Source organism: Panthera pardus, unplaced genomic scaffold (assembly GCF_024362965.1).
Source record: "Panthera pardus isolate Hobbes unplaced genomic scaffold, ASM2436296v1 HiC_scaffold_20, whole genome shotgun sequence".
Classification (NCBI taxonomy): domain Eukaryota; kingdom Metazoa; phylum Chordata; class Mammalia; order Carnivora; family Felidae; genus Panthera; species Panthera pardus.
In genome coordinates this window covers 69653290-69680423 of record NW_026526766.1, presented here as the reverse complement: position 1 = coordinate 69680423, position 27134 = coordinate 69653290, and the positions used below count along the sequence as shown (strand labels likewise).

Below are 27134 nucleotides of genomic sequence, written 5' to 3'. Positions count from 1 at the left end.
ATTGTGCTTTTGATTTACATTTCCCTAATGACTAATGATATTGAGCATCTTTTCATGTGCTTATCGGGTATTTTTGTATGTCTTTGGAGAACTGTGTATATATCCCGTGTTCATTTTTAATTGAATGTATTTTTTATTATTGAGATGTAATAGTTCTTTATATATTCTAGATAGAAGTCTCTTACCAGATATGTGATTTGTAAAAATTTTCTCCCACTTTGGGTTGTCTTTGTGCTTTATTGATGTCTTGGTCCTTTGAAGCACAAAAGTTTTACATTTAAAAAAAAATGTTTATTTTTGAGAGAGAGAGTGCAAGTGGAGGAGGGGGGAGGACAGAGGCTCCGAATCCTGCTCTGTGCCGACAGAAACGAGCCCAGTGTGGGGCTCGGACTCATAAACTGTGAGATCATAATCTGAGCTGAAGTTGGACGCTCAACTGACTGAGCCACCTGGGTGCCCCAAAAGTTTTACATTCTGCTGATGATGCCTGCCTGGTTTATTGTGGGTTTTTTGTGTTTGTTTGTTTCCTTTGTTTTGTTTTTTAATTTAAGTAGATTCCATGCCCAACATGGGGCTCAAACACACAACCCCGAGATCAAGATTCGACTGAGCCAGCTAGGCACCTCTGGTTTATTTTATTTTATTATATTATTTATTTTTATTGCTTGTGCTTGTGGTGTCATATCTATGAAATCATTGCCTAATCCAAGGTCATGAAGATTTGTGCCTCTGTTTTGAGAGTTTTATAGTTTTAGCTCTTGCATTTAGGTCTTTGATCTGATACTTTGAGTTAATGTTTGTATATCCTATCATCTACTCTTTGGTTACCGAGGGCTGTAGCTAAAGGCCAGATCAATGCTTGACTTTTTTCCCTTCACTTACCAGTTTTCATAATAAGGCTTTGGTTCCCTATTCATCCTACAAAGTTGTTAGTTGGTATTTTGTTTTGTTTTCATTATGAGTAATGAGATTTAGTAATGGGTTTCCATTACAATGAAAATAATTAAATTTTTAAAAATTTATGTACTGTGACATATACATGTATGCAGCATAGAGAGAAAAGTGATTTTGGTTTTTTTTCTCTCTAAAACGTTTTGTTCTTATCCGGCTGTCACATTCTAAATCTTCATCTACTCAATTGCCTTCCAGAAACATGCCAAAGGCCAGGATTTGTTTGATCAGATCGTGTACCACTTGGACCTCGTGGAAACAGATTACTTTGGCCTCCAGTTCCTAGACTCTTCCCAGGTTGCGGTATGTATTTCTTTGATTCGTTTCGGGACACGCTGGTTTTCATGCTAATTGCAGATTCACAGCTGCTAGAGGTTGGTAGAGAAAAATAGGAGTTAGGCTGCAGTGTTGTTGCAGTCACGATTGTTGGGGTGGTGGTGATGGCACCCGTGTGAAATTCATCCATATGCCCCCCCCTCCAGCCCCCCTTGAGGGGGCCAATAACCGGGAGAGGAAGAGAAAGAACCATCCCTGTTGTGCAGGGGAATGCATTCGGGAAACATTTCCAAGCATAGGGATGCAATATGGGCACATTTCTCAAGTAGGTAGAAAGCAGAAGAAATACCATTCTAGAAATTCTTTTAATGATGCTTTCCTTTTTAACTGGCAGAGAGACTGCAGCAGCATCTTCTTGTGGACTCTTGCTGGGTGGAGGGAGCGGGTGCTGTGAACACACTGAATCCCAGCCAGGCTTAGTGGGTGCAGGGGGCCGGTCGGAGCAGATCTTGGCACTGCTAGACAACCATCTTGCAGGCTCCAGGAGGTTGTATTAGGTCAGCAAAGACTTCCCTTGCTTTGCCTGAGACAGACCTGTCCACAGTGGGGGTGCTAGAGGGAGTGAATCTGATGTAGCTCAGAACCACTCTTTTCAAAAGCAGGAATGACTTCAGTCTCCTTCCCCAACAAAATCTGGCTTTGGGTTTCAAAGATAAATTATTCGGTAATCTAAAAATATTTATTGAGGTGGGTGGGGGGGTGGGTGAAATGAAGGGGATTGAGAGCACAGGTATCTCGATGAGCACTGAGAAATGTATAGAGTTGTTGGGGCACCTGGGTGGCTCAGTTGGTTAAGTGTCCAACCCTTGATCTCGGCTCAGGCCATGATCTCACAGTTTGTGAGTTCGAACCCTGCATCGGGCTCTGCGCTGACAGTGTGGAGCCTGCTTGGGATTCTCTCTCTCCCTCTCTCCCTCTCTGTTTCCCTCCTCAGCTCTCGCTGTCTCGTTCTCAAATAAAGAAACATTAAAAAAAAAAAAAGTATAGAATTGTTGAATCATTGTGTGCCCAAAACTATTATTATATATTTATCGGGCATCAGTTATGCACTGGGCCCTGTTTTAAGCACTGTAGATAAAATATGAACACATAGATGACAGATGGTAATGAGTGTTAAGAAAAAGAAAATAGAGTAAGCGGATAGACCGAATAAGAGGCGGTGCTGTTTTAGACAGCATATGAAAGGGTGAGTTCCCTGATAGGAGACGTTTGAGTGTACATGGCTAACCTTTTCTACCTAAAGACACCTGTTAAGATACTCCTTGGGGGCCGTATGTGACAATTGAGGCTAAGATGCTCAGAATCAGTGCCTAGAGATTGGGTGCACCTGAGAATATGTGTATGAGGCTGCCGAGTCCAAGATGATGCAGTTATATCCCGGCTGCGGTGTCTTCCTGGGCAGATGCCCCTCTACCCTTCAGTACTGCCTGATTACCAACAGCCCATCCCCTCACCTCCTTGACTGTTGCCATGAACACTCCAGCTGCCGCCTGGAGTTAGTAGACCCAATTCCTTCTCCATTTTCCAGCCAGAGACTCCACCCACCAGGACCCTGGACAAGGGGTGGGCCAGCTTTTCTCTTTCTCCTCCCTGTCCAGTTCTGCTGTCTTTGAGGTTGAGCCACCCAGTGCCCTGCCTTCTGACCTCGCCCTGGTATCTCAGCTTTTCTCTTTCCTTGGGCAACCTGGCAATTCAAGTTGCCTTCCTTTGTAAATGTCCCGGACGCTGTTTCCTTGCATTGCAAATTCACTTGGGTAGACCTCACGCACATTCACTTGGGTCCTGTCACCACCTGATCACTCCAAGAGCTGGAATTCTGTTGCTCCCATTCCATGATCACTTCCCTTAATTCCATCTTTGTGGTCCCTCTGCGTCTGGCCTTGTCCCTTAAGGATCCCCTCCTGCCTCGTTCTCCCCTCTCGGGGCCTGGTGAAGCCTCAGCCATCTCGCCTGTGTCCTCACTTGCCCTTTGATGCTCTCTCCCCCATGACTGTCCCCTGGTCTCCCCTCAACACGCAGGTCCATCTGTTTCCTCTGCTGCGTCTCCCAGGCTGGCGGGCATTGTCACGGGCTCGGGTCACAGATCACAGATACAGCAAAGTCCAAGCCCCTGAGCTTCTCTTGGAGCCATGGACTTGGTTCCCCTTGTGAATCTTGACCACAGCCCTCTAGTCCAGTCTCCCCACAGAGACTTGGGGCCTGCATTTGGCCTCTCCTCCTGCTGAGAAGACTGAGGTCATTTAGCTAAAACACCTTGAATTTTCTTCCCCTGCACCTCAGAGTTTTTCTTTCTCTCTGTCCATCCTTTTCACTGTTTGGTTTGACGAAAACATTCTGTTTCTCTAGCATTTACCCCCTATACCTGCATCACTGTTCCATTTCCGGTTGCTTCCTGAGTGCCAGATTTAGTTTGTCTGTCTCCAGTATCCTCCAGTTGTCCCCATCATCTGACACTCATCAGCCCTTCTCTTCCCAGAAACGCTTCTCCATTCTGCCTTCTGTGTGCCTTAACACATATGGTATTTTTGGCTTCAAAATGTCTACAGCCCTGGATTATGAGTCTGACCTGGACCTTGTTCCTGGCTCTGCCCCTGACTTATCTGGGGGCTTTCAGTAAGCCCCCTTTTCTCCCTTGTCCTTATCTGTAAAATGTTTTCTCATCGGTAAAATGGGGTTCTTGGGCCTGTTTCCAAGAGCTCTTTCAGTTCTAATGTTCTAAAGAGAAGGCAGGCACGTCTGCCCCACACTCTTCTCCTGTCAGAAGGGAAAAGATACCATCATTTCTGCCATTAGAGCCACGTGCCTGTTTCCCTGCTGCCATGTCCTCATCCCCAGGTGACCCCTCTCCAGCCACTTGGATTCCCAGAAAGCCAAGGATGTGACTCCATTAGGAAGGACCTGGTTATGTACCCCTGCTCACCGGGCTGCCAGGCGTTCCCGTCTGCCGGTGTCCTGGCACAGCCTCAGCGGGGTCCAGGCGCCCTTCCAAGGCCAGACACCTGGATGCTCAGCCTCTACAGGCCCTGCCATCTTTCCATCTCCTAGCCCTGAACGTGACATGCTGTTCTTCCCCCACAAAGCAGGTGCAGGGTCCTCGTCTACCTGACCTGGAGGATCCGAGGCTGTGCAGCAGCTGCTCCCAGGAGCCTTCTCATTAGTCCAGTTTCTAGGCTGGGCTCCTCACAGACCGGGCTCTGGAGATGCCTGCACTTCTGTGCATGCTTTTGCTTATGGGTTCCCCTCCCGGCGTGCCCTTCCTCACCCCATTTAAACTTCTGGCTGTCCTTCAGGACTGTCTCAGATGGTAGCCCTTCCTTCATGCAGCATGTCCTGAACTTGCAGCATTTCTCCTCCTCTCTGGAAACCTTTGAGCTTCTTTGCCTTCTGTGGCAGTTTGCTCATCTGGCTGTGGGTTCTTTATCTGTGCTTATAAATAGACCTTTCTGATTAGATCCTGAGACTTAAGACTGCTGCTTCTTGGGGACTTTTGTTGACAAGGCATACAACCTAAAACCTCAGTCTTCAGGGGCGCTTGGGTGGCTCAGTTGGTTGAGCATCTGGCTCTGGCTCACGTCATGATCTCACCGTTCGTGAGTTCGTGCCCCATGTCAGGCTCTGTGGTGACAGCTCAGAGCCTGGAGTCCGCTTTGGATTCTGTGTCTCCCTCTCTCTCTCTCCTCCCATCCCCCACTCATGCTCTGTCTCTGTCTCAAAACCAAATAAACATTTAAAAAAAAAATTTTTTTTTAACATCAGTCTTCAGCCCCAGAAGTGACCTTAGAAATTATTTGTCAAACGTTTCTGTCTTGTGGATGGTGAAATGAATGCACTCAGTGAGTGGTACCCCTCAGACTCAAAGTCAGGTTTTACAACTTGAGGGGTAAGTGCTGTATTCAATGCACTATACTTGCAAGCCTGTTTTCCTAACTGTAGAGTGGAGGTGGTGACATCTGGGAGGTTGAGAGGCTCAGCGAGTTAATGGAGGAGAAGGAGTCTTGTAATCTAACCCCAGTGTGGGTCTCCTCTTCCTACCTGAGCATGCTGAGGGGAGACCAGAAGTCATCACAGCTCTCAGAGGTGATGCACTTAGGCTAGCGGGAACCTGCAAGGCTGCCTTGCCTGTGGGAGAAAATTTAGCAGTTTAGGTGATCCCTTTGGGAATGTTCCCTGAGTCAATTTTCTGGGTGCCTGGGACGAAGCAGTTGGTGGCAGGTGTACAAGATGGGGGCTGGGATGCGAACAGTCCCCTTGACCATTGGCTTATTGCCGTGTGCGGCTCCTGCAAGAAATGACATCCTCACCCTGCCCCTGCATGCAAATCAGAAGGCTGGCAGTGGTGGGGCTCCTGGCACAGCTCTCTGCAGACCCAGCTTATGTCCCCAGCTCCCTGTGAAGAGCCAAGCCTGGTTACCATAGTGCGCTGCCCAGCCCTGAAGCAAGGTCAGAGTCTATCAGCATCGTCTATTTTTAGCAGTTGGGGCTGGGGCCTCCTGTTTCCCTTTTCCATATCAAGGCAGGAAGGCCACCCAGGAGCTTGTTCTGTAGATCTCACTTTTGCACAGCTCAAAGCAGGGGCAGGGGTTCTATTTTTACATATGAAAGCTTTCTTCTGAGAGAGGAGGCTCCGGCTTACACCCACCCAGCTTTCTTACGGACCAGACTGGTCAGATTGCTGCTGTTTACTGAGTTCCTGCTCAGGCATCCACCTAAAAACTTTACATAACTCTTATTTAACATTCATCATCTGTGAAACTAGCCATAAAGCAGACCCATTTTACAGATGATGAAGCTGAGGTTCATTAGAAACCTTGTAAAGGTTAAAGTGAGGGACAGAGCCAGGATTCAGAACCTGGTCTCATTCAACAGGCCAGCACTTTCCACCAGGCTACGCTGGTTCCTTTACACGAGGTAGCATCTCATCCACACACACATCCACGTGCATGCGCCCGCCGCCGGAGGAACCCATTTAGTCAGTAGCTATTCAGCTGACTTTGCCTTGGAGTTTATTCAGCGGTAGTCCCTGTGGTGCAGAAGTAGGCAGGACACTGTCCCTGCCTGCTGCATTCTCCTGAGGGAGACGGACCATCTCGTTGGTCCCATGGAATACATTGGGGTCTGTCCTCACTCTGGGAGCCTGGAGAGGGAGTGCCTGAGTATCAGTGAGGAGCCCAATGAGGAGTCAGAGGGGAGAGGTATGGCAGGGATCTGGGGCAGGGGTCATACCAGCCCCACCAATCAGGAGCCTCCCTCCCAACCCTGGGGGCAGGTGTGTGGCCATAGGGGTGGTGTTCTGGGGGATGCGGCCAGTTCAAGTCCCTTCCAGAGCCCCTCCCAACATGAAAAGGGAGCATTTTATGGTGGTAAGCTTTGCAGCAAGGAATCCCGAAAAGGTGATTTTTGGCCTTTGTCTCCAGACTTGTGAGATGTTTTTCCTCTGGTCTTTGCAGCCTAGAATCATGTGGATGGGTAATAAGAGGCCCAGGGCTGCGAGGTGAGGTTGACACGGATATGGTGGCTGCCGAGAGGATCATTGGGTGCTAATGGGGCTGTTGCGGCTTCACTCTGGTGTCACATGTGCCTCCTGTGGGGACGCCAGTGAGCTTTCCTACCGTTTCAGATGTACCTGGAGGGAAGTACCCTCAGGAAACACTAATAGTGGGGTATGTTACTATAAGAGACAGGAAACCCTTCCATTTCAATGGTTCCACAGCCACTCAGTGGATTCTTCAGTGTGTCAAGGGGACAGCTCAGTGCACAGATGAGGAAACAGTCTCAGGGGTCTTGCTTATGGCCACACACCAGGTGACTGGCAGAGCTGGCACTCAAACTCTGATCTTCTGCCTCCTCCTATTTTAGTACAAGAAAGTGTAGAACAGCTCAAGAAATGCCACAGGTCTCCCCGCAGCCTGTCTCTGAAAGCTGGCAGGGGGAGGGTTTTCCTGCCCACATGCATATTGATGCTGAATGGAAAGCTATTGATAAAGGGGTCTCTGCAGTTGATTTAGATTAATTCCCAAGGAAACCTCAAATAGCTGGTGTAAGTGAGGTTACAGGGCTCCATCCTGGATAAGAAGGGGAGATCCCTCCTTAGGCAGAGGAGGCACTTCAAGCTGGTGTGTGGTGTGGACCCAGAACCATGGATGCTGCCACAGCCTGATTTCTGATCTTGCCTCTGCCTCACCTACACTGTGATCCCAGACACCTTGCCCTGTGCACAGTCACCTTCATCGGCTCTGAGGCCTGAGCAAGTGATGGACATGACACAGTCCAACGTGTGTTTCTTCCAACACCACCAAGCAATTAATTCTGACGCTCTCCACCTGCAGATAGCCTCACATCCCACAGGCTGAGGGCTCAGTCCTCCAACACTGTTTCCCACCCCACAATTCAGATGCCAATCACATGTCCAGATTGTAACCCGTGCTTTTGCAGTGTCGATGGGAGGTCCCCATGACCCCTCTTGGTTCAGTTAATTTTCTAGGACAGATGGCAGAACTCAGAAGCATTTTACTGACTAGATCACCAGTCTGTTATAAAAGAGGTAACTCAGGAACAGCCAGACAGAAGAGATGAATAGAGCAAGTATAGGGTGAGGCGGGCTGTGCAAAGCTTCCACGCCTTCCCTGGGCATCTGTCCCTCTCCAGGTCTCTCTGTGGGCACCAGCCTAGAAGCTTTCCAAGTTGAGTTTTCATGGAGGCTTTATTACATGGGCACGATTGATTAAATATTGGCCATTGGTGATTGATTCAACCTCCAGGCCCCTGCCCCCTCCCCAGAGGTCAGCACGGTGAGACTGTAAGTCTCAACCCTCCAATCATGTGGGTGGTTCCCCTGACAACCAGCCCCCATCCTTAGGTGCTCTTCAAAAGTCACTTCATTGGGGTGCCTGGGTGGCTCAGTGGGTTGAGCATCCGGCTTCTGCGCAGGTCATGATCTGAGTTCGTGAGTTCGAGTCCCATGTCGGGCTCTGTGCTGACAGCTCAGAGCCTGGAGCCTGCATGAGATTCTGTGTCTCCCTCTTGCTCTGCCTCTCCCCCACTCACTCTCTCTCTCTCTCTCTCTCTCAAAAATAAATAATGTTAAAAAAATTTAAGAAATAAGTCACCTCATTGACATAAACTCTGGTATGGTAGGAAGGAGTTTGTTATGAATGTCAGAACACCTTTCTTGCTCTTATGGCTTAGAAAATTCCAAGGGTTTTAGGAGCTCTGTGCCAGAAACTAAGACCAAATATATATTTCTTATTATAAATCATAGCACACACAGTAAGCTCCAAAAGTGTCCTTTCCCTTCTTTCTCTTCTCATCCTTTGGATATGATTATCTCTTCAAATTCCTTCCAGCTCTAATTTAAATGCAAACTAGACACTCTTTGTAAGCTGAGAAATCTACAGGTACTAGGATGCCAGCTATGACTTCCGACCACTCAGACTCGATGGTGAGGGCTCAGGGGTCATTGAGGCAGGTTTTAGGCCCTTTTCAACCCCTGAGCTTCTCTTGGCCATTGTGGTTCAAGTGCTTCTGTATCGATTTTAGACAACGCAGTGCTACAACCAGCCTTTTACATGTCAGAGTTCCAGAACTGATATACTGTCAGAACAGATGGGCTTTGCCAAATCATCTCCCATCTTGATTTATGGAAAGGGTTTTGCCAGATGGACTTGGATGAGAAATTCAGATCAGAAACCACCTTTCTAATACCTGTTAGAATGTTTGAGTTAAATATCATGCCCTCTGAACTTAGAAATGCACCCGCCTGTCTCCAGTGACTGGTTTAATGGTATGTTAAGAGGTCTGGAGCCATTTGCCTTGGCCTTTGCCGACAGGCGGTGTGGCTATATTTGGTCAGGATGCAGGTGAACATCTAAGACAGGTCTCGCTGATGCTGAATTTAGGCCTCCAAGCCAAGTGTAGGATATGATTTACTAAATGCCATTTGGGGCCATAGTGCCCGGGTATTCATCACGAGGTAGTCTCGTGAGATAAAATAGGACTAATCAGAGTCTGGTCCCCTCCTGCAGCTAGGAAAGAAAGTCAGGTCGTTTTGAACTGCCTGGATACCAGATAGGTTTTATCATGTCTTGTTTTAGGATTCTGGCTGGGTTTCTTATCACCTCCGATGCAGGCAAGCAACCTGATCTGAACCTTGTAGGGGCAAGGAGCTTTTAAAAGGAAACTGTTTCTGATTGCTTTCCCAGATTCGTGAGCCCCAGACTTTTCACAAGCGTCCATCCTGGCAGGGCCCCGTGGCTGTGCAGGAAGGACAGGGGCCAGCCTGCATGGATAAGGGAGCTCCTTCAGCAGCATGGCCAGAGGGAAAAGCAGTCTGCTGTCCAGCAGGAACACTAGCCATGAACTGTCGGTTAACACCAACCATAGACCACTGGCCAGTAAACCTTGGCCAGTAAATTGCTTGAGATTTTACAAATCCCTGACGGTGATTTTCAGAAGGGGTCATGGGTGTGTCACGATCCCCGAGATCAGTAGGGACATATTGCTGGGTAAGGGGAAAACTTCGGCACTGAATATTTCATGGGCACGCTGGGAGCCTTTAACAAACACTAATGCTCTGAGATTCTGTTTAATGGCTCTTGGGTGGGACCTGCGTCGTTGTGACCGCAGTGGGCAACCAGGGTTGAAAACCACCGCCAAGGAAACAACACAGTCGGACTCAGATCAAGATCATAGTTTGACAGTGGAGGGAGGGAAACAGTGTGCTTGACGTGTTCTATTCCAGATACAAGGGGGCATGAGGGAAAGAAGTGGGACAAGCCCCTTTAAGCTGTGAGCCTCTGAGGCTAATGAGATTAGAAGGCTGGTTGCAGAGAACTTTCTTTGCAGGGTAATAGTGAGGGGAAGAAAGAGTTTAGTCATAGCCATTAGTGTGATACTTACTGGCAGGAAAGTAAATATACTTTTATCACGTCTGTATCTGTAATCCTCCCAGGGGCTGAGGTCCGAGGTTTTCTGCTTGATTGAGGGCAGCAGTGATATGGAATTCTGCTAGGGCAAACCGATCATCCCAAACTGCCTGATGGGCAAGCAATTAATTAATTAATGGAAGTGACCACATGACCCACCCCCATGAAAATAATATTGTCATTAAAAGTAAAAAATTATGCAGAAAAGCGAAAAAAGTAAATGGCATTTACAGCCCCACATCCAAAAAATAATGTCTATAAATCCTTCTGGACATACCATAATAGAAAATTATAATTTTATATAAACAGGATCCTGGTTTGTTTGGCTTCTTTTTCTTCAAATGTTGAGCTGTGGGTCTCTTGCCACATCAGTCAATAGGCCTCCATCAGTTTTAAAGGCTGAATAGTATTTCATCCTGTGGATGAGCCATTTTTTTAATCCTTCTTTGTTGATGGACATTTAGGTCATTTCCAATTCAAAGCTGTAAACAGTGAGATAAAGCACCTTGTACGAGTGCCTTTGAGATCTGCATCCTGCTGTGCTGATCTTCGTTTCTTGGGTGGTTGCTTAGCCGGAGGGTGGAAATGACAAAAGCCCAGTTCTCCCACTGCACTGCTCACAGCTTATTGTGTTATAATTTACCTGTTATTTGCTTTTGTGTTTCCTTATTCCCCTCCTCCTACACAGTCATAATGGGCTCTTTGGTGAGGGGTAGAGTGCTCCGGTACTAATTTAGCCCCACCCTTTCTCATTATTAGAATGTGCAGAGTTGAAGTTGCTTCTGAAAGTATATTGGCAGTCAGCAGAAGGGTCCCTGATTCTGAGCAGCTAATGAGAAACCCACTCTGCTGTGTCATTCCAAATGTTACCATAATGGTGAGGTTTCAGTGTGTATTGGGTTGACGTGAAGTGGTGGGAAAAATTCCTCTTTGCCTTCTTTTAAAACAACTATGTTGAGGGACACCTAGGTGGCTCAGGTGGTTAAGCATCTGACTTCAGCCCAGGTCATGATCTCCTAGTTCATGGGTTCAAGCCCCGCATTGGGCTCGCTGCTGTCAGCACAGAGCCTGCTTTGGATCCCCTGAGCTCCTCTCTCTCTTTGCCCCTCCCCCCACCCTCAAAAATAAATAAACATTAGGGATGCCTAGGTGGCTTAGTCTGTTACGCGTCCGACCTCGGTTCAGGTCATGATCTCACAGTTTGTTGGTTCAAGCCCCGTGTTGGGTTCTGTGCTGACAGCTCAGAGCCTGGAGACTGCTTCAGGTTCTATGTCTCCCTATCTGCCCCTCCCCCACTCACGTGTTTTCTCTCTCTCTCTCTCTGTCTCTCTCTTCCTCTCTCTCTCTCAAAAATTAAAAAAACATTAAAAAAAATTATATCGAGGGGCCCCTGGGTAGTTAGTTGGTTACGAGTCTGACCCTTGTTCTCAGCTCAAATCTTGATCACCAGGACATGAGTTCAAGCCCTGCGTTGGGCTCTGAGCTAGGCGTGGCACGTACTTAAAAAAAAATTACATCAAGCATGTATTTATTTCTTAAGAATCTAATATGGGACTGCTGGGTTCCATGCTCGGAGCCTGGCATGGGAAACGGAAGTGATTGAAGGGCACCATCCCTGCCCTCCAAGGGCAGAGGCCAGAAGCATAATGGTCCTAAATGCTGTTTTCCATGGAAGTCAAGTTGCTGAGGCTCGTCAGAACTGTAGTATCAACAGAGACATTATAGAGAAACTTGCGTATGAGAGAAATGGTTTTGCGATTTCTGGGGGTGGCAGATAGGACCCAAGTGTTTTTCTGATGAAAATGAGAGGAAGTTGGAATGTCCTCAATTGACCAGAGCACAGTTATCTCTGGCAAATCCCTGCCTGCCTTCCCATCTTCCTTGGGGGTCGTGAATTTTGGCTTTACAATTTTAGCATTGAAAACGACAAAGCTACAAGACCCATGCGTGATCAGAGATTCCTGGCAGTGTGGCTCGTGGTCTTTACCACACTGATGGTGACTTGGGATAGTTGCCGAAGTTTGAGCATGATTTGAGAAATTCAGCTCTTCAGACTAGAAGAGCCGTCAAAGATCAGTTAGTTACAGCTCTTTGAAAAAGAGACACCTCTTTGAAAAGCTAACTTTCCCAAGAAAAAATGTACTTAATGTGCATAAGCACAGATTTTTTTTTTTTTTAAATACCATCCCAAGCAGTTTGCCGATCCCCAACCTCAGAACCCTGATCTGGTCCAATGCCTGGTTTTATGGGGAGAATTACTAAGGTTTATAGAGGAGGGTAAATGTGGGCTCTATATGGTCTTGCTGATGAACTATTCCTAAAGAAACTTTTTCTTTCTTTCAGCACTGGCTGGACCATTCCAAACCCATAAAAAAGCAGATGAAAAGTAAGTAAGCAGAACTTAGCCTACTCACTTATTTCTTTTATCAGAGAGTAAAACTCCTTTGCCAGTGTTTTGAGGTATTATGTTTTCATCAGAACTTGGGAGCGTTTTAAAATAGATTCAGTTTTAAGTGAATGATTTTTCATTTCTTAAGGCTGGCCAAATGTTAGAGTTTAAAATTTGGATAAGAGTATTCGGTAGATATTAAAAAACAGACTATGCTCTCATTTGAAATCAGGCACCCCTGCCAATGAGAACTGATTAATATGCTCTTCACAAGCATGACTTTACGCCTATTATATTCATTTTCTAATGAGTTGTAAAAGTAGACTCAGAGAATGGGAAAGCAGGAGTTTTTGACAGTCTGGTCCAGCTCTCTGGTTTTACGGGTGCAGTAACCACATTTCTTCAGTGTTATTTATGCATGGGTAATTTTTAAAAAGTGTAATACTTTAAAGTGTTCTTACTGTATTTTTGGATTACAGAACCCTTGCTGTTTATATGTCACTTTCCTTTAGCCCACTTAGTATTTTGTAAAAAGTTAGTATCTGTTTGGAATATCTTGGCAATTGGGTGAAAGTAAAATGTCAGCTCTTAGTAATTCATCTACATGGTTAGGGTTTTATTCCAGAATAAGTTACTAGCTAAGCCGTCTTTGTCAATGCAAAAGTACATTTTAGTCTTCCAAATGAAAGGATTGAAAAGAACTCTCTAGCTGTGTATGTCCCTTTGTGCCCTCCCGGTAGCAGTGAATGTATTACTAGATGTAACATGTGTTTCCTTTTGTCCATTCTGTGATCTTCAAAACTGGGGAAAAACATCTTCAATGTTCCATCTCCCTATGTTCAGTTGGACCTGCTTATGCTTTGCACTTTCGAGTTAAATATTATTCTTCGGAACCGAACAACCTTCGTGAAGAGTTTACAAGGTAGGACCAGATGCAGAACACGACCCCCTCTCCACTGTAGTACTTACCTTATAACTTATGGGTCCTCTAAATTTGGGGTCTGCCTGCTCTTCTCTCTGCTGACTTTATATGCTGAGCAAGAGCTATTCGTATTTCCCTTGTGCTTATCCCTGTATTCTGTTGAAAATCTACCCTTGGCTTAGTTTGACCTTTTTCCCAGTGAATCAAAATTAAAAGATTTATTTTCCGGTCACATTTCTGTTTTGTGGGGCTGTGGGATACACTGGTTACTCGTTTCAAGGCACTTTATTTTTGTCTCAGGTACAAAAAGGGAAGGCAGGTATTAGAAGAGCATTTCTCAGTCCCAGAACGCCATCTTATTTTTTTTAAGGGGCTGCGCAATGTTCCCTTGATTGCTACAATATCAAAGTTGTTGGAATCCCTTCATGTCATCTTTCAGCCCCACTGAATTTCTTTTAAGGTGTGCCCACGAGTGTCTGCTTCTCCAACTTCAGAAACAGTCTTGAAGCAAAAGAGGCTTTAAAAACATTTTAAGTATGGCATTTCTCTCCAGCCACTCGTCTGTCAGCAAGATCCTCTACCCAACCTTCAGCTGCTTTGAATGTCCCCAGAACCCCCTTGTCATTTGTGTGACCGGCAGTAGTGACGACATGTCAGCCCCTGGTGGTGGCCACTCACCTGGAGATGACCGCCTGACTAACACTTTAAAGACTGCTTATCACCATTCCCTGCCCTGGACAGGCCTACTGGGCTTCCACGGTTAGGTTTTCCTATAGGAATTGGAAGTTCTGGCTGTATTCTGCACGGTATTCAGCACCGTGTGTTCTCTCCTTGATGCGAGTACTCAGTTCAGTGGTGGTTAAGCAGCTGTCAGAAGCAGGAACAGTCTAGAATATACTAGAACCTTCAGCTCCCCGATCCTTTGATCTCTGGGTCACTCACATTCTCCTGTATCCATTCCAACAGAGAGTGACTATCTGCATTGTTTTCAAAGTTCAAGTAGATTATTCTAGAGTTCCTCTTCAGAGTCCTTTATGAAACGTGCTCCTTCTAGCCATCATCCAAGCTATTGATTCTTAACCAGGGTTGTGTGAATCAGAAACACCTAGGAAGCTTTTGAGCAAATCACATTCCTGGGGACCACTCTTGCATGTAAGACTGATTCCATAGGTATGGAGCAGAGCGTGGGTAGCTTTGGCTTTTACAAAGCACTATAAGTGGCTCTGTTGCCCACGTCCTCCTGGTAAAAAAGAAAAAAAAAACAGTTAAGCAAAAACACTTAAATTTTTTTTTTTTACTTAGGTGAACTCCACTTGTGTTATTTGCTGCCTCCTCTCCCCATTTCTCATTACCCCATAACCCGCTGCAGCCCAGTTCCAGGATTTTTGTTTTGCATGCGTGTGTGCGCGCGTGCAGTTAACCTGCATCAGAAAAAAGCCTCAAGCAGTTGCTAACTACGGTCAGCTGTAAACTTTCTGATACCAGCAGCTGCGCTCTTCCCGGAATCTGCTGGTGGGACTGGCTGAGGGCCAAGTCCAGTGGCTCCTCCCTGTCTGTCTGATTGGACACGTTGCATGCCTGCGTTTGAGCTCTCTTCTCAAGCTCCAAGGGTGCTGCCGAGGCCATCATTGGACTGTAGAGTGTGTTTCATGTTCCATCCCCCAAGTATCTTGCGAACCCTGTACATGCACTCACCTGCCTAGCTAGGTTCTGGGATGTCTTCCTAGAGACTCAGGAGGAGATGCTTCCACCAACGTCCTCATTTGATTCGGACTCCTTGTTACAATGCAGAATTCTGGGCTGTGCGCGGGGCGGGATTTGTGATGGGAAGTTGGGGATTGGAAGCGGTTGGAAAAGAGTACGCCTCTGTTGACTTTTCTGTATGTTTGTCAGGTACCTGTTTGTTTTACAACTCAGGCATGACATTCTTTCAGGAAAGTAAGTATGTTTTTGTTCTAACTCTTAACCCGGGATAGATCATAGTGTATTTCTAAATCACTGTTGTTGTTGTTGTTGTTTTAACTCTTTTACCCTTGTTCCCTTTTCAAAATTCAAAAAAAGTACACCAGGCATTGTAAAGTGAGTCTAATCCTTGTATCGCTGTCATCATCATCTTATTTTAAATGATTACTCTATGGCTTGAAGCATTTCCAAGAGCATTGAATATCTTAAGTGATGTGCATTTGGGAATACTTCTCTCCCTGATCACATCACTGCCCCATTCATAATGGCTTTTGTCGTATTTGCAAGCAAGATACGTTATTAGTATGTATACACTTACAAGTATTTGGAGAGTCAGAAGTCTCATTCATCACCATCTGCATTTAAGCAACGTAAAGAGGTTACGTTTTGATTCTGATAGGAGGTTTAGACATCTCATCTCATTTCCTTCTCCCCTCTTAAAAATGGTTTTTCAATACCAGGCCTCTGGCGACAGTGATTGTTGAGCCCAGGAAGCATTGGCATTGACGTGGTTGGTCTCGCGTGCAGTATTTATTTTAAAGATACAAAATTTCAGTGGTCATAGCCTTCACAGTTGTGTCATTTCTCAGCATACGTATCGACTATTTTCTATTACGTGAAAAATGAAGACTCTGCCGAGTCTAAAAAGCGATACCTGACGTTGATGAGAACACATTTTGATTTTGAATACAACCTGAAAGAAATTTGAAAAGTGATTTCCGAATTTGCAAACTCTGAATCGCACGTAGGCTTTCAAAACCTTAGTGGAATCTATATGACAGCACAAGTAGATTGTACAGTGTATACATTTGCCTTATTCAGCCATGCAATACAAATCTCAGTGTGTGTATTATGAGTGTGTGTGTATTTTTATCTTTCTCTCTTTCTCTCTGCATACTGTGCTCCTCGTACTAAAGGCCTCTTAATTCCAGTAATTGTCTTCAGTTTGGAAAAATATTAATGGCGACGTCTTACATTTATACAGTACTTTGCAGTTTACACGCGCTTCGGCCAGATTGACGGTACTTCCAGGCATAATGGCGTTCTGGTCCCAGCACTGCCTGCTCCCAGCTGGGTGACCTTGAGCAAGACACTTGGTCACTGAGTTCCTCGTCTCTAAAATGGGGGATGGGGGAGCACTTACCTTAGCGGTTCATAAAGTCCATGCATTGACCAAATTTGATAGTATATTTGAAAAGGCTTTAAAAACTATGAAGTGCTGTACCAATGTGTGTCATTATTATTTTTCTAACTGAATTTGTAATATCAAGTATGAATGAGATCAGTGATTGGAGGCGTGGTAATACGCCTCTGTGGCTACGCCTCAGTTATACTTATTAGAACGCTTGAGTGTATCCAGCTGTCCTGGCAGTATTAGATATTGTGTCTGTCTGTTTATTTTTAACATTATGACCTGGTTTCAAGAAAGAGTTCAGACAGCTTGAAAAGGCGCATGTACTCTATCAAGTAAGTTTCAAAATCCTAAGGCAGAGGGAAGGCTTTTCATTCTATTTCCCAAACTTCCCCATTCTTGCCAAATTCAGTAAAATTGCCCACAGAGTTGATAGAAACTATACTTAGATTGTATCGTTTTGCTCTATGGTGAGAATTGACTTTGGGAAATAGGGAGTGGAAATCAGCTTGTTTGCATTCTTTAATGTGGACAGCAGAAATAGAAACCACCGAGAAAAATCATTACCTAAATAGCACTACCTTTTGAAAAATGACTCTAATGATATTTTGTATGCTTATGAGTATTAAAAGTTCATATATGGAATTCATTTCCTCTCTTTTTTTCAAGACTGAAATGCCCATATGAAACGGCTGTGGAATTAGCTGCTCTCTGTCTACAAGGTACATTGTTCTTTAGTGGTAATTAGCATTTTAATGTTATGCTCTCGTTTCAGCAATTGATTATCCTGTGTACCAGGCACAGTACCCTACTTTGGGGGTATAAATAAATACAGTATGGCCTCCGTCCCCAAGTAGCTTCGGGTCCCATGAGGATGTGGCAAAACCACATCCAGGGTACAGTGCAGTTCCCTCAGGAATACTTGCAGGAGGCTTGGAAGACTAAGGCCCTTCGGGGGAGGAGCGGATGAAAACAAATGAAGGAATCAAGACAAAAAGTAGAGAAGTGCAGAGGGGTACTGGTAGTCAAATGGTGTTGGAGGGTGGAAGTTCAAGAACCTGGATAAGTGGACAACCTTGAACCCTATTTAAAGAGCATGACCATGCTGTCAGCATTAGGACTTTGAAGGCTCTCAAGAGGGAGGCAGACCTGGTCAGGTGTGCATTTAGAAAGGCCCCACTGGGTGTGATGGGGAGGTAGGACTGGACCAGGACCGGGGCTGGGGGTGCAGTAAGAAGGTGTTGCAGTAATAAAAGGAAACTCTCTAGGGCAGAGGGTACACACACACACACACACACACACACACACACACACACACACCAAAAGAACAACATTAGTGGTACAAGAGAAGGACCTGGTCATTACACATTGGTGTTGAGAGAGGAGTCAGGCAAGAGTCATAGATAGCTCCCAAGAGTGAGTGACAGGAGCCACAAATGGTTAGAAGAATTGGCTGCAAGGGGGGAGATCATCTACGTAGGATCTCTTGGCTGAGAGGCGCCAGTGGGACCTCTGGTAGCTTCTTGAGCATGCAGATCTGGCTCCATCAGAGAGGTCAGGCCACAAGCATTGACAAGGAGTCATCTGCTTATAGGTAGGAGTTAGATGGTAGGAGGTTTGCCTACATGATTGTCAGTGTTGACTGTTCCATATTATGCACTGGTGGATTTGAGTTTAAAATGCACAAGAAACACTTGCTGAAGTCTTCAGCATTAATTAAGAAGACACTAACGTGTAGCTGCACATAAGGAATGTTATCAGTACATCACATAGGCATATGTTGTGGATTCATTTTACCAGTGTGTTCATCAGTTTTTCTGGGATAATGAATTATGATGTATTCATTCATAATTACTAATTAATTTTGAACACCATAAGATTTGGCTTCCAACTTTTGTATTTCCCAATTTTTAAAAGTTGATCTAAGTCTTCAAATTCTGAAATCAGTACACATTTATTATAGAGTATCAGGAGAGCAGCACAATAGTCAAGACAAGTAGAAGGAAGGAAGGAACCCACCATCCTGCCATCCTGCCATTGTCTGCCATCCGCAGACAATCAGAGTTTCTATGAGTTGGATGCAGTTTTTAAAACGTAATTCTGATCAGTCATATACAATTTTTAATATGATTTTCTACTTCGTATTTTTAGTACTTGTATTTTGTCATGAAGATGGTTTTTAATGACAGCAAGACACTTCTGTTCCTTAGTCACTTTTTAATTCTTATTCTTTAATGGGGGCTTGCATATAGTAGGTGCTCAGTAAGTATAGAATGAATCCATTAGAGTTGGAGAGGCCCTTCAAAGACTTTGGTTGAAGGGGGAGCCTGCCCATGAGGTCTGAAACCATAGGTGGTAGAGGTGACAGTCTTGTCATCTCTAAATATCTGTGCCAAATACAATGCTAAGTGCTTCACATCTACATTTTCCTGATTCAACAGTCCTTGTGGTAAGTGCTATAGGGATCTGTAACGGCTTGGGGAACATGGAAGTCTGCTCTCCATTTTGGCCAGGTACAGATCTCATCAGCTGGCCAAGCAGCATCCACTCTAGAGTTTCTGAGGCTCCAGGAGGTTATACCCTTTGGCTTGGTGGCCCAGCAGTAGACATCAGGTTGTGGTTAAATGGGATGAAGTCACATCCCTGTCAGACCTGGGGCCATCGATCACTGGTCCTGAACGACTAGAGCATAAGGCACATATATCACCATCCTTCCCCACTCCCATCCGCTGCCCCACTTCCCGCCGTGTGATGAAGGCATCACCACGCTCACCAAGTCCAGCTCTGGTAGAACCATTTGCCTTGCTCCAGGGCCAAGGCAGATGTGAATGAGATCAGCTATCTGTGAGCCTTTCTTGGGGAAATTACCCCTTTGAGTTGGAACTACAACATCGTGTAATTTAAGATGCAGTCATTATCTCAAGTACAAATGAAAAGTCTGAAGTGAGGAACAAGTGGGGAAGTTCTTGTTACATTGTCCCTCCGTGGCCTCTTCTCCCCACATCCCATCGGAAAGTTCCACAGCCTACTTTCTAGTTGAATCACAGTGGAGCCAGCTTGCGTCAGAACATCGAGATCACTGGAGCATCTCAGCTTTCAGTAAAATGGAGGGTGTGTTTCCTCCCTTACTTGAGCCTTGAAGACATGTTCTTGCTGTGATCGTCCTTAAATTAATGGTGCCCCTCCAGAGTTGCGGCCCCGAGTGAAGGCGGTGCCCTTTTGGGGACTAGTTTTATGATAGATTTGAAGGTGAATCCAGGCAAAAAGAATGAGAGTGAGGAGAACGGGACACGATCTTCTTTCATCCTTGCAGCAGCTCTCATTTTACCGATGGGGCATCAGAGACGGAGAGTGGTTAAGTGGCTTGCCCAGGTCGCACAGAGAGTGTACAGCAGAGTGGGGATTCCGGCCTTCCTGTGTCTGAGCTGTGACTGCCACCCTCTGCTCCCTCCACGGCCAGAACTCAGGCAGAGAAGTGTCGTTCTGCCTCTTGGAAGGCAGGCGTGCTATCTCAGAATCTATGTACAGGCATCGCTTGGGCCTGTTGTAATCCAGGAACAGTGAGGAGGATACTGGCCCCCTTTCCCGGTCTCGGGGAAATCTTATCACTGTCTGGCTTCTCTTTCCTGTGCTTGATGATGTCAGTGGTCTCGCCAGACACACTGCTCACCCCAGGGATTTGTTGCCTCACTTTGGCCCACGGGTGCAGCAGAAGGGTGGTTCATGTGAAGGAGATCTCTCCCCAGACTGCCCCTCTAGCCTCGCCAGGTCTCTGGTTTCAGGGTGAGCTCTTGGTTATTGGTCAGTGGCGGCCTTGGGAGCCCAGCCCTTTTACCTTCTCTGGGTGAATATTTCTAGAGCAGAATCTTCATCTGTGACTTTGCCCAAGGTACTAAGTAGCTGCACGCCCTGACCCAGGCCACCCTGGTGGTCTTCGGGGGGCTGTCCACTTGAGACTTGCAAATGGAGGGCTTGGGTCAGGTGAGGAAGCACTCAGCAGATCCCCACCCTGTGTCAGGCATCGCCTCTTACAGCCCTCCCACCACCCCGCTGAGTTGGGTAGTTGCTTTGTCTGTATGGACAAAAAAGTTTCATCCGCTTCTGCAAGCTACTTGGAGTCCCTCCTGGAAGCTGGGTTCTGGGATTAGAAAAGGCTGCTGGGTACTTAGTGAGTTGCTATTAGCAACACACGCTGGCCAATCAGTTGTAGGATTTCTTGTGTTAAGCAGTGTTTCTCAAAGTGTGTTCCTGGGTCAGCTGTAGCAGCAGCATCTGGGAAGCTTGTTAGAAATGCAGATTCTCAGGCCTTATTCCAGACCTGTGGGATCAGAATCTTGGAGGGTGGGGTGCCACAGTGTGTGTTTTAGCGAGCCTTACATTTCCAACGTAAGTTGGAAAACCAGTGTTGTAGATCCGTGCTTTTCAAAGCCGCCTGTGTGCCAGTCAGCTGGGCATCTGGTGAGAAGGCAGGTTTTGCTTCAGGAGGTCTGCAGTGGAGCCTCAAAGTCTGCGTTACGAGCAGGCTCCCAGATGGTGCTGATGCTGGACCAGGCTTTGTGTGGCAGGGTATTAGAGAAACCTCTGGAGGGTTCCTTTCCGTTCTGGGGTCTGTTCCCTGGAGCTGCAGGGGTGGGGGTCCCGGGTGGGGAGAGTGGATTTTCTCATCTGTGCCTTGGAGGCACGGGGCCCCCTATGTCCTGGGCCCTTCATTCTGTGGGGCCCTCGGCCAGAGAGCAGCTAGCGTGTGGGACACTTGGGGCCTTTTTGCGGAGACTGCTCACGTGGCTGCTCCTCTCTGCACAGCCGTCTTCGTCTTCTTCCCTGTTCTGGCTGAGTTGCCGCAGCTGCTCCTGCAGCCTTGTCCCCCCCCTCCCCCACCCCCTCCTTCCTTCCCTCCCTCCCTCCCCCCTCCCTCCTTCCCTCTCCCTCCTGGCATATTTTCCCCTAGATTCTACATGCACTGAATTCTTGATTGGTCCTCTCTAGCACTGCAGACTCAGAGTGCTGCTCTGACCCACCCGTAGCGAGAGCCCTGTTAGATGTTTCTGGGCAGGTCCTCATTCCCTGCAATTGCCTTTTATTGCAGATCTGGGCTCGACCACTTCGTGGGGGAAATATAATCTGGGCCTCCTTGGGTATGGGGGAATAGTGGAGAGAAAGACGGTAATAACTAAGATAATGGTGTTTTGCCCGACAGGGAGGGCATTGGGATGATTCTTGGGGGTTCTGAACGTACATGTGGGGGCACCAGGTGGGAGTTGAGCCCTCCTGAAAGCAGGGAGTTCTGCATGTGGGGGTACCTGTGCTCTGTAATCGTGCCAACTGCCTTTGGACCTGGTTGCAGCAATAACTGAAAGCATTCAATGTCTCCTGTTTTCCTCCCTTTTATGAAACTCGCAGCGGAGCTGGGGGAGTGTGAGCTTCCAGAACACACGCCAGAGCTTGTGTCTGAGTTTCGGTTCATTCCAAATCAGACAGAAGCGATGGAATTTGATATCTTCCAGAGATGGAAAGAGTGCAGGTACCTTGATGCTACCGTCTAGCGTTCTGATATATTTATTTTGTGATGTGTCAGCGTCTGTCGGACTCAGATGTGCCAGTAGAATCGCTCTGTCGAAGACCGTAAAACTGTAGCTCCAACTCTTCACTTCTTGCCTGTGCCTCAGTCCTGGTTTTCCAAAGGCCCACACGACGTCTGTCTTTCCCAAGATGTACAGTAAGGACCAAAGCCTAGTCCTGTTTCCCTCTGAATGGCAGAGCCTGGTCCTGATTTGCTCATTACTGTCAAGGACACCGCTGCTCTCCTGGCCTCCTGGAGAGAGTGAGGAGGCTCCGCCTTGGCACATTCCCTGTGCCTGAATCTTCTAGAGTGGACCCTTTAGAAATATGCCCTGTTGTCCCTTACAGGGACACTCGTATTTGAGACCATGTGTTGTAGAGGTTCTGTTTCCGGACATGTGGTCACCAGAGCTAAATCGAGCCTTGTCCGTTATATGCTGGCTCTTCCTTCCTCCTCCCCAGGGTCACCCTAGGCTGACAGGTTTCTGCCTCGATTACCAGTGCTGCCTTTCCTCCCTCCCAGCCCACCTTCCCAAACTCTGCCCGATCCAAGTCAGTCTTGGACGCAGAAACTTAGCGCGGTTTCCTCTTGTCCCTTGGCCCTTCTGAGGGACATAATGACTTTTTTGAAACTGGAAAGTGATGTTAGCCCAGTCTTGTGCCACATCCAAACAGTAGAGGAATATGTGGGTGTAGAGTCACAGGGCCCACACCCTGTGCCCACACACCCACTGTCCTCGCTGCGGGCCATCGTTGTTGGCAGTCAGTGGTGCGTCTTTCCAGCTTTCCTGCTTTGCATATACAGCACATACCCGCGTCCATGCACAAAAATGGTTTCTGTAAGTGTCCACGTTGTAAGCACTGCTGTCCTCTTTCTATTCAATGAACAGTCTGTCCATGGAGGTCTTTTCCTGTTAACATAAATTGGTGTCCCTCATTCTTTTAATTGCTACAGAGGATCCCTGAATGTGGCTGTGCCCTTCAGAATTCTGTGGGTGTACGAGCTGCAGTTTACATGTATTTCCATTGGTTTTTCTAAGGGGAAAGAGCCCTGCCCAGGCGGAACTGTCCTATCTGAATAAAGCGAAGTGGCTGGAAATGTATGGGGTAGACATGCACGTTGTCAGGGTAAGAACCGTGTGCGTTTAAGTAACGGGGTTTCTTGGGTTTCGCTGTGACTGAGCCATGCGTAAACTATGTGCAAACAAAGTAACGTGGTGAGGAAACTGTTTTGCATTCTGCTCTGTGACGACCTGTTAGAACCCTCTACCGATTGTCACTTCGTTTATTTGTAGGGAAGAGATGGCTGTGAATATTCTCTTGGACTGACCCCGACAGGCATATTAATCTTTGAAGGAGCTAACAAAATAGGCTTATTCTTTTGGTAATTTAGTTTTGTCTAATATTAAAAATGTCTTTTCCTATTTTGTGGTGGAATTCTATGTGATGGATGATTATTGAGGGATATTTGCAACCCCGAGATTTGCTTTAAAAACACACCATGCTCCCGTACTTGCGGGTGTTTGGCAGTAGCACTGACTTCTGGATAATCACGCTTGAATGAGTGAATGATTTCTGTAGCAAATCTAAGCTTAAAAAGTAGAAAGGAAAACTGCTGTTTGTGTAGATAGTTTTCCTGCGGATTGTACTTTTAAAATGTTTTCTCTCTGACCAGGCCAAAAATTACCAAGATGGATTTTAAAAAGAGCAAATTGACATTGGTGGTAGTGGAGGATGATGATCAGGTAAGCCTCGCTCCTGGCTGTCCTCCTTGCTGCAAATAATCCTTCACTGATGTTCCTGGCCCCCACTGAGACGCGAACCTTGTGCTTCCCCTCAAAGGGACGGGAGCAAGAGCACACGTTTGTCTTCCGGCTGGACAGCGCCAGGACCTGTAAGCACCTCTGGAAATGTGCGGTCGAGCATCACGCCTTCTTCCGCCTGCGGACGCCAGGGAATAGCAAATCGAACAGATCAGACTTCATCCGGCTGGGGTCTCGCTTCAGATTCAGGTGGGCACTGGTTTCTACAACGTGGATGCCGTGTTTCGAAGGAGGGCAGCAGTGATGCTTTTTGTGAATGGATCTGTGTGTCCGGAGGCTTGAGTCGGGTGTCCTGTTCCTGCTTCTTTCGTAAGATCTGACCTTTGGTTGAGCCCCCGGAGCTGTTTCAGCCTCCGTGCCCTCATTGATAAAATGGGGCCAATAACAAAATTGTTAATAGCTGACATGTAGCTGGACCTATGCCATCTCAAACAGTAGATAGTGTGGCCATTGAGATTAATATTAAGTAAATTTTAAAATGTGGTTCCTCTGTCTCACTCACCACACATCAAGTGCTCAGTGCACGTGAGGTGGGTGGCTGCCGTAGTGGGTGAGGCAGACGTAGAACACAAGCTGTGCTAGAGCTTTTCATGAACCCGTGTATAATCCTCCCTGCAGACTTAATGAGCTAGGTCCTCTGACTATCTCCACTGTACAGATGAGGAAGCCAGGGCTGAGGGGTTACACAATCTGCCCAGCGTCACAGTAAGTGGCAGAGCTGCGAGTCAACCCCAGACGATCTGGGGCTTCTGTTCCAACCCCTCCTCTCTTGCCTTTCGTGTGCCGGCATCAAGAAATGTGTCGATGATTAAGAATGAGAGCAGATGTCCCCCATGTGTGTGCAGGGGATCCCGGATAGGCTCGGTAGATATTGGAATCTGAAGAGACCTTGAAAACATGGAGAATTTAATTGTTCACATATTTTTACTTAACGATTGTAAGGCCATGTCTTTCAAGATACGTGAAACCTCCTTGGGGTTTTATTAAAAACGGGGATTTATGACCTCATCTGGGACCCTTGTAATCAGAATCAATGGGTGCACCCATGTGCATTCATGAATAAGGCCTGGGAATGTGCATTTTAAGTGCCCTCCCAGGGTTGATTTCTGAGGCCTGTTTACAGATCTGAGAATCACTGTTATAAGCTCTAAAATTTCACATGGTTTCATAACCTCTGCCCACACATGGCATGTCCTTGAATGCCCTTTCATATGCCAAAAGATGTGCTCTTTTCAGATTTATCTACCGTGCAAGGAAATGGCTGTTGGGGTGGTTGCCAAGGCAGACTTTTCCATCCTTGGAGGAAACTCCCCCAGGATTTGGTCCAGACCAGGCACCCTCCAGAAGAAGGAAGGGGAGTTTGGAGACAAGGTTGCCCCTTGGAGGCACTTAGAGCAGGTGGCAAGTGTCCCCTTCCGTGTGATAAATCATCAACCGAGAGTAGGGCCGGAATGAAGCAGTGATCAATCAGATAAAAACAGCATACTTCCCGGAAGCTACCTTGCTTAAAACCCAGAAAGCCTTGGTGAAAGAAGTAATGATTCCCCTGGCATAGTAAGGAAAGCCAGGGTTTAGTTAAGAGGTCACCGATAACAGCATTTTAAAAGACTTAAATGTCTACGTAATGTGTGTTATGAAAGGTTATTTGATTTGTGAATCATTGTGCTCTCAGTCAGATGTGGCAAGTACTTGGACCTGCCTGGTTTGTGCAGCCAAGTGACTGGTACCTAAATTGCGGACTTTGTCTCTTCGTGGAAATATCTGCCCCTGTCATACAGCTTGGATTTGGCAGAGGTGATTTTATTGCTAAATGGAAGGCTAAATTTAGTGTGTGTCTTTACCAAACGAGTTCACGATAAGTTGAAATTTACATTGGAGCTTTTGAAAACAGAAGTGCGCTTCCAAATATGTATAATGTACTGATATTCTGACACTGGTAACATGCAATAAAATATTTACTTTCCAGTGGGCGGACAGAGTATCAAGCCACACATGGGGCCAGGTTACGGAGAACCAGCACCTTTGAGCGGAAGCCTAGTAAACGCTATCCGTCCCGGAGACATTCGACGTTCAAAGGTGGTGTGCTTTTCATTCTGCTTGGCATTTTATGTTATGATGTAGTTGGTTAAGCCCCAAGGAACTTAGCTTGGTAAAGCAGTTCTTAAAGGAACATTCTACTCTTCTACTCTTGTCATTCTGAAGCTTTTGACAAAACCCCAGTGGGAGGGATTCTCTTAATGGGAACCAGGCCATCCTTGCTGTCCGCTGTCTTTAATTTTGACCATTGGACGTGTTCATCTTCTCCCCCTTTTTTTTCATCCTTCTTTTCTTGTGCCTCTTCACTTCCGTTGTACCTGGGACCTCAGGAATATCATAGGTTACCATGTTTTTTTGCCCAGATGAATGATGCTGTGTCTTAGAGGGAAAAACAGTCCTTCTCTCCTCTATCTTACAGTTTCAAATGGGACACCAGTCTCATGCTAACCAGAATTCTGGCCACTAAGAGCAGATCCAGAAATTTTAAGTCCTGGACTCCGTACCTGCAGTCAGTCCATGCATGTCCTGCCCTTGAATTTAGCCTGGACTTAGGATGCCTTCCCCTCCCCCCTTTTCAGAACTCCCTGAGCCTTAGTCTGTCATTTACTACTATAGCTTCACACCTTTCTGAAGGCTGGTACCCAATACAGGACCAGTTGGCAAATGAGCAAGCTGGGCTTGTTTAAACTTGGCCTCCACATCCTACCTCCTAGCTCTTCTCTGCCTACACTTGATTGTTTCTCCCTTCAGGACACCTAGTTTAGCACTGAATTGTGGGCTTTTTCATGGCATGGCCTCTGAACTCTCAACCCCTGGAACCCCCTCCTACATATCACTTAGTCATAGGTTTTTCTTGTATCACTCAGGACTTAGTGGGCCTTTGTCAGAACTGTACCTATACTTCACTCCCTTCTAGAATCTTTAACCTTGTGGGGCACCTGGGTGGCTCATTTGGTTAAGTGCCTGACTCTTCTTTTTTTAAGTGTAGTAGCTATTCCCTAAACCAAATTAAAAAAAATTTTTTTAACGTTTATTTATTTTTGAGAGAGAAAGACAGAGCACAAGCGGGGGGTGGGGCAGAAAGAGAGGGAGACACAGAATC

At 46.5% G+C, this 27134-nt stretch overlaps 1 protein-coding gene across 11 annotated transcripts in view; it reads left to right on the top strand.

Moving 5' to 3' along the window:
* EPB41L4B (erythrocyte membrane protein band 4.1 like 4B) overlaps positions 1-27134 on the top strand; it is a 128909-nt gene that overhangs the window by 37956 nt on the left and 63819 nt on the right. For all 11 annotated transcript variants that reach the window (XM_053908162.1, XM_053908161.1, XM_019454259.2 and 8 more), the window contains 11 exons: positions 1150-1254; positions 12552-12594; positions 13441-13519; positions 15413-15457; positions 17283-17335; positions 22014-22134; positions 23213-23300; positions 23468-23556; positions 23848-23917; positions 24015-24184; positions 25962-26071. In XM_053908162.1, the coding sequence (XP_053764137.1) occupies positions 1150-1254; positions 12552-12594; positions 13441-13519; positions 15413-15457; positions 17283-17335; positions 22014-22134; positions 23213-23300; positions 23468-23556; positions 23848-23917; positions 24015-24184; positions 25962-26071 (973 nt within the window). The remainder of the gene's footprint in view (positions 1-1149; positions 1255-12551; positions 12595-13440; positions 13520-15412; positions 15458-17282; positions 17336-22013; positions 22135-23212; positions 23301-23467; positions 23557-23847; positions 23918-24014; positions 24185-25961; positions 26072-27134) is intronic.